Below are 16,036 nucleotides of genomic sequence, written 5' to 3' on the forward strand. Positions count from 1 at the left end.
ATGTTCAATACAGTTTCTCTGCCTCTTCCTAATTAGGAATGTTCAACAAATGAATTTTATTCATTCACTCTTCACAGCGCTTGATCGTGTTATTTTTGCTGTCCAGTAAATTCTTTCCCTTTTACTTCAAACCCACAGTTCAAAGCTATTAAGCAAATTTATCTCCTTTTGGCAGGTGCACATCTTGCAGTGACAGGAAACAAAAATCCAAATCCAAGTTGGATTTTTGAAGTTTTTCAAACTTGAAAATCCTTTTTTACACACTTTCCAGTTTAATATCATCCTTCCTAAAACAGGACAACCAGATATGTAGGCAGTACTCCAGATGTGGCCTTACTAATGTTTTGTATAGATGTAACATATCATAATATGGTATGAGCATTTCTTGATAATTTTGAGAAATACACCACTTTGTTTTTTTTCCAAATGTTCACTTTCCAAAGATGCATGCCTGCTTTTACTAATCTACCGAATCTAGATATTATCTAAACAACCTGTTCATAGATACTATTACACACTCTAGAGCAGGTGGGACTCAAATTGGCCTCCTAGCTCAGAAGCAGGGAAATTGTCACTGCAGCCCAATAGCTTACAGCTACTTTGTCTACTACTCCTCTAACCCTTCTGTGCTTGCCACAAGTGCTTTTTAAAATATCATTTGTAAATCCAAATGACATTATAATTTGCCAAACCTCACACAAGATTTTGTGTCTTCAAATGCTTCTTTGATCATTTCTTCTGTGCAGATACTAAGACTGGTGATGACCAGTTCCCTTGTCAATTATGCTTAAAACATTTTGACGCCCTGTTGACGACTATCACTGCTCGTGTTTGATCTACGTACAGATTTCTTAACGGTCCTTATCTATCTTTTCAATCTATTTTCAACATGTTTCAGCAGTGCTAAGAGCTTAACCCAGTCAACATAATCAAAAGCTTTATCTAAATCACAAGACATCAATTTCACTGGACCAGAACACAAGAGAGCAAGATACGAACAAACAACAGGAATAGATTAAAAAGCTGAAGAATCAATTAAATATTTAACATCAGCATTAACTGAGCTTTACAAAGATATTTACTTCTCAGAAGAACGGCCAGCACACTTCACGCCAACAATAACACTAATCCGAAGAAGCCAAAGGCACACCAATGTTTTTGACTGTCGAACAGTGCCCGTGCATCAAATATTGTGCCGAGTGTAATGTCAAAGACAGTGAGTTGGAAGGCACAGCACAATATTGTAAATGATCAGTTTGGATTTCAGAAGGAAGTAGGACAAGACAAATAACTAGCATTATATGGTTAATGAGCTTACACAGTTTAAGGTTTGAACAGGAATAACCTGTTTAGTAGATTTTGGAAAATCTTCAATTGGCATGACTGGATAGAAGTCTCGACATCAAAGATCACACTGATCCACCGAGGAGTCAGTGGCTGATACAACTATTCTGAAGATTATTGAGCACTTAAATGGTTAATGTCACATGTTGGCCAACTATTCAAAGAATAATAGCAAGCAGCACAACTTCTGAAAGCCAAAAATTCTCTGGGACTCTCTGAAGAGCTATGCCATTTGTTCCAATTACCCAGCTTCCTCCATTGCTTTAGAAACTTTTCACTTCCGAGTGTTTATCCAACATCCATTTGAATATTACCAATAAAACTGCTTACACTATCATTTCAAGCAGTGTATCCCAGATCACAACTCACCGGGTAAAAATACCTTCGTCGCCCCTCCTCTTTTGTTCATTAGCAAATTTAGTGTGATAGTATTATTAATGGGTCAAAGTAATACCTTGAGGGAAACAAAGAAAATTGGTGAGGGCAAAATAAATCAAGCACAGGCTAAAATTATTTCTCATGGACAAAAGACAAAAATGCAAAGAAAAGTTCTGGAGCATTCTTGTGGGCTGGTACATACTATGCATGAAAATCACACAAAAAAAATCATATAGCATACTGGGCTGTGAATTTATTTCGCAAAGCAGGCAAAATCAGAGACTACTACTTACGTCACAATTTGCAATAACTGGACTGGTGAAAATTAGAAATCAGCAAACATTTTTTGATATATTAAACATTACAAAATATTGTCACATTTTAAACAAAACATTTAATATGCATGTCAAAATAAAGTAATCCATTTAAACCTTCATGTAGTACATGCTTAAAAAAAAACAGATGCTATTATAAACTGTTGGTACAAATCAGAGCTTTGAAGGATAACGTACAGGAAACATTTAGTGCTGGACCTGCTATCAATGCCTTTTACGCACCCCACAAAGTACACAACAAAGAATAAACTGTTCTATTTATAACACAGATTTTTCTGTGCACATATTGACACTACTGCATGTTATGCTTTAGAAATAGGCTTCAATTCCAGTTTACTACAACTGAGTTATCAATAATTCACAGGGTAATTCAGTAGCAGTAGTTTCAGTAATCTACATAAATGTGCTTTTTGAAAGATCAATTACCTGACTCATAATTAATCGAGTATTGAAAGCCATTAGCTTCCTGTGGCCTATGAACAAAAATAATTCGACTTGACATGAAACTACAATAGCATACTGCCATAGCAGAAGCAAATGTAGATTGTTCAACACTCCAAAGGTTGTGGGAAGAAATGTTTAAGCTGTTCATTCTCTGATGGCGTCATGAATAGACAGAAGAGATCAGGACTGCACCAGGTAATATTAGGGCTATGAGTTCCAAGTTTGATTCTCCATGCTTCAATCATCTACTGACATATGCTAAACTAAGTCTGGAGACGTCCATTAGTAAATTTTTTAAGGGTGAGAAAGGTGCAAGCTGATTGGACGAATCAAGGTGAGTAATCTACTTTTCAACTAAATAATCAATAAAGAAGAAAATTATATTTATATTTCACGTCATCACATTTTCAAGGCCAGATATATTTGGCCATTTTTTGCTTCCGAGGTCCCCTCCTTTACTATAATAGTTCAGTGGGGTTCCTGAAAAATACTTTCTTCATATGTAAATTAGTTATATAAGTCTTTATTATTTTAAAGTATATTGATATTAAATTACTGCCACTGTTCAGTAACAATTGTCTCAAGATACAAATGCACCTTTGCAAGCAAACGAGATTAATACTCACCGTTTTTTTAGTTCTTCTTATTAATGTCATTACTGCAAGTCCAAATTTACTTAAGACTGTTGGACTGAATAAACCAACACTTTCAGAAGCAGTGCTGTCAATTCACAACAGCATTTAAAGCCATAGCTGTCGCTGTGTCCATAACAAAGAGCATTCAATCAAAACGTTAACTGTCACACACGCTGAGAGTTAAACCACAACTGCTAGCCCCTGCCTTTCAGAAACACAAAGGATGAGGAGCTTTGGGACAGAATCGGTCATAAAATATCTTTTGTATCTGAAGACAGTAAGAAGTATTAAAATATTGCCAATGGCTTAGTTTTAATGTTGTGCTTTGCAAATGAATTGCTAGCTTGAGATAAAGAAGTGAGATTAAAGGCAGGTCACTTTACCGGTCCAACTTTAGCTGTCAACACAATCATAGAATCCCTACATTATGAAAACTGGCCACTCGGCAAAACAAGTCCACACCGACTCTACAAAGAGCATCCCACCCAGACTCAATCCCTACACCATCCCTGTAACCCTGCATTTCTTATGGCTAATCCACCAAACCTACAGATCCCCGGACACATGGGCAAATTAGCAAGGCTAATCCACGTAGTCTTTGGACTGCCAAACAATTACCAAGAATCAAGCTGATTCACAGTAACAATACTTGAATAAATCATGGTTGGCAATGTCTGTAAACCCTTTGAAGGTAGTGTACCCTTATTTATGGTATCAATATTACATCAGCAAATGCTTCCATGCTGTGAGACTCTACAAGTCTAAATAATACCCATGTGTAAAGTGACCCATGAATAGCTGATAAGATGAATGGCTGATTTTATAGGTACTAAATGGAGCTGGCTAGGAAATTGAATGAAAATGTACAAGGGCTTCTAGCATTGTTAGGAAATCATGTGCACCTATTTTACCAGTGTTCAAACTGACCACTGTAACAGATATAAAAGCATATGCTTTTCTGTGCCTCATGTGCTTCGAGAAGTGGGAAGAAAAACAAAGAAGATTAAAAAATTGGGCATCTGACAGATCGCTTTAAAAATGCAACAATGCTGCACCGAACTGGCAGTCTTAGTTACATCCCAGGTTCTGAAATGGAATTTGAAACCAAAACCTTCTAGTTCAGGAGTGACTGTCCCATGGCTAAACACAACTGGCACTTCCTTGCTGCACAAAACTGTTTATTTCTTCATGAAGAGGACACTGCTTTATGGTGATTGGCAAAAGAGCCAGAGGCAATATGAAACAGATAACAGTTTATCCAGCAAGTTGTTAAAATCTGAAACACACAGCCTGAAAAAGCAGATTCAACAGCAACCTTTGAACGCAGACTGGACAAACACTTGGGGAAAAGAAAAGCATCCAGGTTTTTCAAGACAGACCAGGGGAGAAAAATTCATTGCTTAGTTCTAATGAGCTGGCATTGGCATAATAAGCCAAATAGCCTGCTTCTATACTGACCTCTTTATTTTTGATTCTAAGGAGTCATTAGGTGGTCAGTCAGTAATTGAGCTTTGCTCTTCCAAATTGACCAGAACGACCTGGATATTCTTTCAATACCACTGGGTCAAAATCATGAAAACTTACACAATAGCATTGTAAAGTTACGGAGTCACAGAGCTGTACAGCATGGAAACAGAGCCTTCGGTTCAACTCGTCCATCCTGACTAGGTATCCTAAATTTATGTAGTTCCATTTGCCAGCATTTGGCCTGTATCCCTCTAAATCCCTCCTATTCATGTGCCTATCCAGATGCCTTTTAAATATTGTAATTGTACCAGCCTCCACCACTGCCTCCAACAGCTCATTCCATACATACACCACCCTCTGTGTGAAAATGGCATCCCTTCAGTCCCTTTTAAATCTTTGACCTCTCGCCTTAAACCTATGCCTTCTAGTTTTGGGCTCCCCTACCATGGGGAAAAGAACTTGGCAATTAACCCTATCTATGCCCTTCATGATTTTAGAAGGTCATCCCTCAGTCTCTGACGTTCCAGGGAAAATAGCCCCAGTCTATTCAGCCTCTCCCTATAGCTCAAACCCTCCAACCTTGGCAACAACCTTGTAAATCTTTTCTGAACACGTGCCAGTTTCACAACATGCTTGCCACAGCAGGGAAACCAGAACTGAACACAGTATTCTAAAAGTAGTCCAAGTCAGTGTCGTGTACAGCTGCAACATGACCTCCCAACTCCTACACTCAATGCACTTATCAATAAAGGCAAGCATACTACACGCCTTCTTCATTATCCTATCTACCTGCGACTCCACTTTAACATGCACTGCGATGGTTCAACAAAGTGATACATCACCACTTTCTTAAAGGCAACCAGGAATGAAGAATAAATACCAATGATATATTCTGAATATGAATAAAAAATAAGGAATGAAATGCAAGTCCATTAGCGTTAAAATAAGGAGGACAGTTGATAAATGTGTTAGAGAACTAAACAGGCAACTAAAATTTTGCTGAAGAATTACAAAGATGAAAAATTCAAGCACAAACATAGAAATAACATACATGAAGTATTAGAAGGCTTAACAGTTGGGAGTGGTAGGAGGCTTGGCAATCTCAATGTCTAGACAAGTCTTCAGAGTTTATGTGAAACCTTAATGTCCTTCTGAGATCATTCTCAGAAAACAGCATTTGATTCTGATCCACAGCATGTATAATGAAAAAATTTCATCGACTTGCATAATACAAGTTTGAGGAGAAGAGAAAAAAGTTGCTTAATAGTACAGAAATTGAGTATTGCTGGAAATAAAAGTCAAGAGATTTTCTTTTTGCACTCATCAGGACAGAATAGCAACAACATCATGTCTCAAAAGGGAATAATACTTTATAGTGAATGAGAATTAGGGTGCTGATTGGTTGCCACATGGGCTCTGATTGTGCAAAGCCAAGGAACGGAGAATCAAGATAGGTAATACAAGACAGTAATTTATCAAAAGGAGGTCTGCAATCTGAAAACGGATACAGGCAGGCTTAGTGAGCAGGAAAAAATTTGGCAGATGGAGTACAATGTCAGTAAATGTAAACTTGCCCAATCACACAAGTAAAAAAATTAGTACTCTACTTAAATAGAAGCAAATTGCAGAACTCAGTGGTGCTGAATGTCATGGCACATGATTCACAATGTTATCATCAAGGTACAGCAGGTGTTAAACAGTGGAACAGGCTTCATGGACTGAATGGACAACTCTGACTACTCGGACAGGCTTCAGAGGGTTCAGCTTGGGTACTGCATTCAGTTCTGTGTGCATACTTCAGATAGGATGTTAAGACCTTGGAAGGGAAATTTACCAGAATAGTATCAGGGTTGTATTAGAGATGGACTGAAGTAGTTCAGACTGACCTTCTTAAAGCATAAATGTTAAAAGAAAAATTCAGTCAAGGTATTCAAACTTAAGAAGGGTTTTGACAGAGTAATTTAGAGAGGAATGGCTTCCAGTAGCAGTTGGCTCAGTCACCAGAGGACACAGAGTTAAAGATTGACAAAAAAGCGAAAGGATGATGTGAGGAGTTACTTCTTTCACCATTTGAATTATTACACTTTGCAATATATAGCTTGAAATGTTGGTGGGTTCAATCCTAACCTTCAAAATTAAATTGAACAAATATTCGTAGAGTTTTACAGAACGAAAGGAGGCCATTTGGCTCACCATGTCTGTACAGGCTCCCAAAAAAGCTACCCGGATCATTTCACTTTTCAGTCCTAACTCTGCAGCCTTTTAGATTCATCCCCTTCAAATATACATGCAGTTGCCTTTTGAAATTTCCTATGGAATCCACTGCCACCACTCTCTAAAGCAGCGCACTCCAAATCCCTAAAACTCTGTGTAAAGAAGATTCTCTTTATCCCACTCCTAGCTCTCTTGCTAATAATCTTGATGTTGTGATTGCTATACTGATATATAATAGTTACTGAAGTACCAACTAGTGAATACATAATATCCTTCTTTACCCTGTCAAAATTATTCATAATTTTGAACACCTCAATAAGGACACCTCTTAATCTTCTCTGTTCCAAGGAGAATAAGCCCAATTTCTCATATCTTTCCTTGTATCCAAAATCCCTCATGCCTGATATCAATTTAGTAATTCTGCTTTGCATTCTCTCCAGGGTTTTAACATTCTTCCTTGAATAAGGTGCCCAGAACTGAACATGATACTTCAAATAGGATACGACCAATGATTTGTCAAGGTACACCATTACTCCCTTGCTTTTATATTCTACGCCTCTATTTGGAAAACAAAATATTCTGTGAGGGTTTGTAACAACTGTTTCAACCTGCATGGCTACCTTCAGAGAATTATGCATGTGAACCCCAAAGTCCATCTGCTCCTTATCTCCCCATAAAATTGAACCATTGACCCTCTATTGTTTCTGTATGTTTCTTCTACCAAATGCATTACCTTATATTTCCCTGCATTGAGATTCATCTGCCAGGTGTGTAGCCTATCTGGTCCACTTGTCAGCATTCCTCCGAAGCTGCTCAGCATCATCCTCACAATTGATTATTCTCCCTAGCTTAGCATCATCTTCAAATTCAGATATTTTGCCCACAACAACCACCTTCAAACTGCTTAGACAAATGTCTGCAGCATTCCTCAACTTTATGAAGGCAGAAGCAAAACATTAAGTAGGAACCCTGTCTGCATCAACACACAAATTGCCATGTACGTTTCTGATAAGTTTGCCCCCTTTCTTAGTTATCCACTGCTCTGAGTACAGTGCAAGAAAATCTTGGCGCTTTTCTCGATTTTAATTTCCAAACTTCCTTTCTCATGTCACCCCTCTAACTGTTAATACTCCTCCAGGCTTTTTTACCGGATCAATATTTTTGTTCTGTCACAAGCTCTATTTATTTGCTTTATCTCAAACGTATACTCTCTGATTATCAGGGAGCTCTAGATTTGGCAGTCCTATTCTTTTGCTGTGTAGGGATATGACTACACTATGTTTGTAAAAATTTGCATTTGAATTCTTCCCACTTATTTATCACTGAATTTTGGTAAAGTAGTTGTATCCAGTCCACCGTTGTCAGATCACTTCAGATTTGTAAAATTTGTATTTCCCCCAATGAGAACAGTGATTTCAGTCTCTGTTTTTTTCTTATAATGATGCAATTATTGTCACTCTGTCCAAATGTTACTTTAGTCACTTGTTCAGCTTCATTTCCTAGGACTAAATCTAGAATTGTGCCCCACCTCCCATTCAGTTTGTTACATACCAGCTAAAAAACTTTCTTGAATGCTGTTCAAGTATTTTGGTTCTTCTGTATCACTCACATTATCCGTAGGCCAGTTGATATTCACATAGTTGAGGTCCCCATTTATTATAACCAGGCTATTTTTGCACTTAGTAGTTTGCCAACATGCTTGCTCTCCTGGGTCAGGATAGGGGCAATACTGGACCATTACTTTGGAGATCCTCTTTTTCAATCCCCTTGATAGCTCCTATCATCACCTCCTTTCCTACTCAGTCACTGACACTAACATGAGCCATAACCTCTCCCTAAAGAATGTCCTGCAGTCACTTCATGCAGAGGGACACAATATACCTTCCTGTAATTATGTCTACAGCCACAGAAATTCCTATCTTGTGCTACTGGAGCCTTGGCTCCAACAACACCCCTCTGAAAAACCAATTCAAGGAAAGTCATCATAAGTCAAGGTGGGCCATCGGGCTATTCTCTCATTAGAGAGAGAGGTGAAGGGCAGTAGTTTGACCAGAGAGTCACTGCTCATCAAGTCAGGGATGAAGACAAGACGGTGAGACCTTTATAGGGATCACAGCCAGTATAAGAAATGAACCCACCCTGTTGAATGACTTCACCAGTATCCAAAGCTGAAAACCAATTACTGAGTGGGACCTCAGGATCTCCTGCATTACCTGTCCAGCTCTCTTGGACTGCGAGGTTAGGCACATTTTCCCTTTCTGGTTCCCACCTTATTATCTGCAGTATAATCATCTTTGAGCTTGCTACTCACTGAGTTCTTGTGAGAGCTCAATCTTTTGCAGCTGGTGATACATCCTGCACATGGTTGCCTTGATCAGTAGCAACGTATACGACATTGCATATAAAATGGGACTCACAGCTGAGCTGCCCAACTATGTCTTAACTTCAGTTACGCTAACTTTATTTAACTTGGCTGTAACTTATTTAATCGTACAACTATTGATAAACCTTATTCCTACCACTACATCCTACAAACACAGTCTTAAACAGCAATTATCCACCAAATTATCATCATTCTGTCTTTCCCACAATGTCACAGATTTTATTTCCCAATCCAGTCGAGCTGCAGCTCTCAGGCCTGTTTTCTCACTCCTTGCCCTGAAGGCAAGTGCCCTGGTCCCAATGTATCTGCGGCCAAGCCTTCCCCTGATTGGCTGACCTTTCTTTCCCTATCACCTTACAGCTTACCTTTGATTTCACTGTTCACGGTTTCTTTCAATACGCCTGTCTGGGGCTCTCTGCTCACCTGCTCCTTTGTGTGCTGCTGTTTCTTTAGGCATCCTCCTCTTGCTTACTCCTCTTTCATGAGCTTTCATCTGACATTTCAATTGTGAAATCAGTTAGATCTGTTTATAGTGTACTGCCTCCACTGTTGATCATTCATGTGGTCCCATGTTGTAACTTCACCTCACATTGCTGTGGATTTGGAATTATAGTTAGCCCAAAAAACTTAGCAATATCAGAGTGCTTTCATAAAAGAATGGGTTTTTATGGCAATTTAGTTGTTTCACGATCACATGTCTAATTCCACGTTTAATAATGAATTTAAATTCTTTAGCAGTTGTGGTGAGATCTTAACTCATATCTCTGAATCATTAGTCTAAGTCTCTGGTGTCCAGTTCAGAACAGTTTGTCACTGTACCTGCAATCATTTATATTCTAGAACATTCTGGAATTAAGCCTGTGCAATTTCAAAACAACAACTGCTGACTTCATAATGAACACATAGCAGTCACAGTACAGTTTCATGTCTGCTTGGAACTGACTTAATTGCATAAATCTAGTGCTTGATGAAAATTCCTAAACTGTATTCTTTAATCAATAAATGCTCCAATAAGAATTTTAATCAACTCCAAACTACATATACACATTAAACTGAAGATGAAAGCTTTAAAATTGATTGTTTTTGATGCTTTCATTCAGAAATTGCAATTCATCGAGTGTATTTTAATTCGGGCAATTAACGTGAAAATACTAGAATACATATTTCAGGACAGATGTGGTATTATATTAAATATTCTGAGCAAGCAAAGGAGGTTTCTACATCAGCTGCTGTTCACCTTAAATTTTATACAGGCACTGCATAGAATATACTCCGACAACCCACAAGTAGCCATACCATGAACTGGATCTGTAAAAGCAATGATTAAAATTAGTAAGTATCAGTATACAAAAGAAACCAGTAGAAGTTACACTAAGTCAGGACGCTACCACAGTAAGATCAATCGAAAAAGCAGGTAGGCAAAGGAACAGAATGAGGGTAATTGTGTTCTTATGTGACTTCATCCTTTAAATGTTGTTTCAGGTCAGTGAAAGAGATTGCATTGCTCAGAGTTCCTAGTTCCTTATAATGTCAAAACAGTGTACACCATCAATGCTTTGTGAAACTGACATTAACCTCTGACATGCACACTCATTTGAGAAGATTTGTAGCTCAGGTTGAGGTTCTGGATGTGAGTTTGCTCACTGAGCTGGAGCCAATCTACCATCCCCTGAGAAAAAACAGGAAATGACATCACCAATGCAGGAAATGACATCACCAACCCAAGGAAACCTAACCAGATAAATAGAAAGCGGGACATAACACCAGCGCTTCGTTGGAGGCTCACTGATGATGTTACCTAGAATGGTGACGAAATGTCTGAAAACTAACCTTCCAGCTCAGTGAACCAACTTAGACCTGGAACAAAATAAAGACCCACTCTCTTGTGGACCGAGAGGAGGAGAGTGCTGTGTTGGAGGTGAAAGGAAGACGTCGGATTGGCTGTGCACCCTTGCGACCAGTGGATCTTAATGCTGGCTTCGGCCTAAAGCTGGTTCAGGGGAGCAGCCAACCTGCAACGATGGCTGCGGCAAGTGTTCGTGCCCCAGGTCAGGGGGTCCGGAACACCATCCGTGTTTCCGTGAAGAAGGTGGATGAAGGTGCACCTGTGGACCGCACCTTCTTCGTGAAGAGGGTCCTGTTGGACTGTTGCGGGTTTGCTGCTGCGGACATTTACTGCCTGCAGGATTTCCCCGGAGGAGGTTTTTACGATGTGACCGTCAGGAGTGCCAAGCTTTGCGAGCGCTTCCTGGAGGTTTTCAAGGAGAAAGGAGGTGAGGGCCCCCTCTCTGTATTGACCGCTGTCCCACTGTTTGTGATGCCAGCACAGAGGAGCCGTATGGTGACTGTGCACAGGTGCAACCCACATGTGCCAGCAGTTGATGTCCTGACCTTCCTTGGAAGGTACGTGAAGGTGGAAGGGGACCTAACTGACATCGTGGACCCCTTTGGCATCTGGACGAGTAAGAGGCAGGTCAAGGTGACGCTGAGGATGGGCGCAGACGGGAATGTCGCACACCCACCGTCCAGCTTCGTGATCGGTGGGAGCAAGGGCTGCCTGACCTACGCAGGGCAACCTAAAGTCTGCCATGCCTGTGGTAGGTCAGGTCACGTGGTGGCCGACTGCAAAGCCACCATCTGCAGGGAGGAGGGACACCTTGCAAAGGATTGCCCACAAGAGAAATGCTGCAACCTTTGCGGTGAAGCGGGCCACCTCTATAGGGCATGCCGCAGCGGGGGACCACCTATGCCCAGGTCGCCGGCAGGTGCAATGCGGGGCCAGCCCCCCCGGAGGAGAGGAAGGCACCAGGGCCCTGCAAGGACCCCACTAATGTGGAGGAGGGCCCAGCCCCGCAGGATGGGCCCGAGGCCAGCAAAGCGCCCCTGCAGGCTCCGCTCCCTGCCGACAACCCGGAGTCGATGGAGGCGGCGACAGGCGACCCAGGGGAATGGACAACGGTCCAGAAAGCGAGGACGAAGGTGCGTCGGTGGGCCCAGGAACCGCAACCATCAGGCGGGAAGAGGCAGCTACAGGGGAGCTATAAGAGCTCCTCTGACGAGGGGGATTCAGAGAGGGCCCGCCTGAAGCAGAAGTTAAAGATCTCAAGGGAGAAAGAAAGCAGCACCACGCTTCCAGGTGACGGGAGGCGTCCTGAGGCTCCCTCCGACACCCAGTCACGTGCCGCTGGGGCACTGGAGGGCCCCCTGGAACTTCCAGGCGGGAAGGAGGAAACAGCGCGTCCCCAGCCTGACCCAGAGCGGGACTCTCTGCCTCCGTACCCCCGACGGGGGGGATGCCACCCAGAAGGCAGCACGGATGGTTTCCTGAGCCTGGAGAGCGTCCAGCAGTTAGCCCGAGCAATGGGCATGAAGGGACAGATAGAGGGGCTGGACCTTGGACTTGGGGAGGGTACTGCGGTCACTGCCCACAATGGGGGTAAGAGTTGCGAGCATTAATGTGCGCAGCGTCAAGTCAACCGCAAGATGTATGTCCACGTTGGCCTACCTGACCACCGTCAGGGTGGACCTCCTGTTTCTGCAGGAGTGCGGGATACCGCACCTCGGCAGGTACGGGAAATGGTCTGGCGCCTGGACCTGTGGGCCTTCAATCTGGTCGGGGCGTAACGACTGTCGCTCCTCGAGCCTGGCTATTCTGCTGTGGGGGCGCAACTTCACCATCTCTCAAGTTCAGGTGGTGGGGTGGTGGGGTGGTGGGGTGGTGGGGTGGTGGGGTGGTGGGGTGGTGGGGTGGTGGGGTGGTGGGTTGGTTGGTTGGTGGGTGGGTTGGTTGGTGGGTGGGTTGGTTGGTGGGTTGGTTGGGTTGGTGGGTTGGTTGGTGGGTGGGTGGGGTGGTGGGTGGGTTGGTGGGTGGGTGGGGTGGTGGGTGGGTGGGTGGGTGGGTTGGTGGGTGGGTGGGTTGGTGGGTGGGTGGGTTGGTGGGTGGGTGGGTTGGTGGGTGGGTGGGTTGGTGGGTGGGTGGGTTGGTGGGTTGGTGGGTGGGTTGGTTGGTTGGTTGGTGGGTTGGGGGGGGGGCCTCCTAGTGGCTGATGTCACCTACAGGAACTCTCCCCTGAGGCTGATCAAGGTGTACGTCCCAGCGGTACGGAGTGAGCGGTTGGCCGTCCTGCAGTGGCTTCCACCCCTGCTGGCTACGTCCAGGCCGGTCATCCTAGGCGGAGACTTCAACTGCATCATCGATGCAGATGGAAGATCCGGCGTGGGGACAGCAGGTGGGGGGAGTCAACTGGACATCACGTCCAGATTCCTGATGGGCACTGTGAAGGACACCAAGCTGCTCGATGTCTTCAGCGCCCCTGCAGACGGAGTGCAGCGGAGGTACACCTGGTTGCGGCCAGACGGGTCTATTCGCTCAAGGATAGACTTCCTGTTTGTGTCACGGGCATTCTCGGTCAGGTCCACCGGCGTCAAGCTGGTGTTCTTCTGACAACTGCCTCCTGCTGGCCGACTGTCACTTACAGGACGTCCAGCCGGCTGGCAAGGGGATGTGGAAGCTCAACAAGACTCTGTTGACCCCAGAGAACGTCGAGGAGCTTAAGGGGGAATACGCCGGTTGGAGAAGTGTGAAACCCCTCTTTCAGTCTCCGGGAGAGGGTGAAGGAGAACATCAAGAGGTCATCACGGGTGTTCGGAAGGTGAGAGAGAGGCGGGGAAAGCTGTCGCGACTCCAGAAAAGGGTGCAGAACCTGCTCCTTCTGCAGTTGATGGGGGTCGATGTCACGGAGGACCTCCGCGAGGTGAGGGGCCAGCAAGCCTCGCTCTTCGCCGCGGAGGTTCCAGGATAATCTTCCGGTCCAGGGTCCGCTCTGTGGAGCAGGATGAGACATGCTCGCGTTTCTTCTTTCAGAAGGTGCACAAAGAGAGCTCTGTGCTTAGCCGGCTAAAGGAGGACGACGGCTCGGTGACGTCGTCTCGGCCAGACATTTTGAGGATCAGCAGATCCTTCTATGCCGGACTGTACGACACGAAGCCCACGGACAGCACGGCCTCCGAGTCATTCCTGTCGTCGATCACGGAGGTCTTAGACGACGGCACGAGGGAGTGGCTGGACCGGCCGATATCCCTGGACGAGCTGACCAGAGCCCTCAAGTCCTTGGAGAGGAATAGGTCTCCCGGGAGCGACGGCTTACCGGTCGAGCTGTATCCCGCTCTGTGGGACCTGGTCGGCCAGGACCTGCTGGAGGTGTATGATAGTGCGCTTCGGGCAGGAGAAATGTGCAAGTCCATGAGGAAGGGCATCATCACCCTCATTTACAAGAGGAAGGGGGAGAGGGAAGAAATTAAGAATTGGCGTCCCATTTCACTATTGAACGTGGACTACAAAATCCTGGCCAAGGTCATAGCCAACCGGGTCAGGTCTGTCCTGGAGTCGGTGATTCACCCTGACCAAACCTGTGCTGTGCCGGGCAGAAAGATCGCTGAGGGCCTCGCGCTCATCAGTGATACGATCGCCTATGTACAGGACAGGTGGGTGGACACCTGCCTCGTCAGCCTGGACCAGGAGAAGACCTTCGACAGGGTCTCTCATGCTTACGTGAGGGACGTCCTCTCCGAATTGGGGTTCAGGGAGGGCATCCGCAATTGGATCCGGCTGCTCTACACCAACATTGTTAGTGCAGTCTCGATCAATGGGTGGGAATCAGACAGTTTTCCCATCCGATCTGGAGTCAGGCAGGGCTGCCCGCTCTCTCCTGCCTTGTTCGTGTGCTGTGTGGAGCCCTTCGTCGCATCCATCAGGAAGGACGTGAGGCTGAAGGGCGTAACTATCCCAGGCAGCGGAGGCCTTCAGGTCAAGACCTCCCTGTACATGGACGATGTCGCCGTCTTCTGCACCGATCGTCGGTCGGTGAGTAGACTGTTGGACATCTGCAGGCAGTTTGAACTGGCCTCGGGTGCCAAAGTCAATAGGAGTAAGAGCGAGGTCATGTTCTTCGGGAACTGGGATGACCGCTCCTTCATCCCCTTCACCGTCAGGACAGACTACCTGAAGGTGCTGGGTGTTTGGTTTGGTGGAGCTGGGGCGTGCACTAAGACTTGGGAGGAGCGTATCACCAAATTGAAGCAGAAGCTGGGCAGGTGGACGCTTCGGTCCCTCTCCATCGCGGGTAAGAACCTGGTTGTCAGGTGCGAGGGGCTTTTGGTACTGTTGTATGTGGCTCAGGCTTGGCCTATTCCCTGGACCTGCGCTGCTGCAGTCACCCGGGCCATCTTCCACTTCATTTGGGGGTCGAGGGTGGACCGGGTCCGCAGGGACACCATGTACAAAGACCTGGAAAGTGGGGGAAAGGGCGTACCGAACGTCACCCTCGCCCTGACGGCTACCTTTGTGTGCAGGCTGCATCAAGCTGTGCGTAGATCCTCAGTATGCAAACACCAAGTGTCACTACTTACTGGGGTTCTACCTGTCCCGGTGTTGCGAAGGATGGGCCTGGCCTCGTTGCCGCAGAACGCTCTGAGTAGTTGGACCGTTCCGTACCACCTGTCCTTCGTGGAGAAATTTTTGAAAGGAAACACCTTTGACGACAAGGCCGTCAGGCAGCGGTCAGCACATAGTATCCTCGAGACCCTTCGGGAAAAGGAGAGGGTGGATCCCGTCGTGTGGTTCCCCACGCAGACTGCCAAAGTCGTCTGGCAGAATGCCTCATGGCCAGAACTTTCAAACAAGCACAAGGACATTGCTTGGCTGGCGGTGAGAGGGGCTCTGCCAGTGAGATCCTTTATGCATGCCCGGAATCTCTGCGCCACCGCACACTGCCCTCAAGGTGGCTGCGGTTGGGGGGGGGGACGCGACTGTCGATCACCTCCTTCTGGAGTGCGCC

General features: G+C 45.0%; 1 protein-coding gene across 11 annotated transcripts in view; it reads right to left on the bottom strand.

The window, feature by feature from the left end:
* The window catches only part of clcn3 (chloride channel 3), a 129,693-nt gene that overhangs the window by 70,086 nt on the left and 43,571 nt on the right, over positions 1–16,036 (bottom strand). For 3 of the 11 annotated variants that reach the window (XM_048527447.2, XM_048527449.2, XM_048527448.1), the window contains one exon: positions 1,714–1,798. The exons of 7 other annotated variants lie outside the window; for them this stretch is intronic. In XM_048527447.2, the coding sequence (XP_048383404.1) occupies positions 1,714–1,753 (40 nt within the window). In that variant the 5' untranslated portion in view covers positions 1,754–1,798. Of the gene's footprint in view, positions 1–1,713; positions 1,799–9,623; positions 9,760–16,036 lie in introns of those variants that run through there. One more of the 11 variants, XM_048527450.2, reaches the window with a different exon arrangement.

This window comes from Stegostoma tigrinum, chromosome 3, assembly GCF_030684315.1.
Source record: "Stegostoma tigrinum isolate sSteTig4 chromosome 3, sSteTig4.hap1, whole genome shotgun sequence".
NCBI lineage: Eukaryota > Metazoa > Chordata > Chondrichthyes > Orectolobiformes > Stegostomatidae > Stegostoma > Stegostoma tigrinum.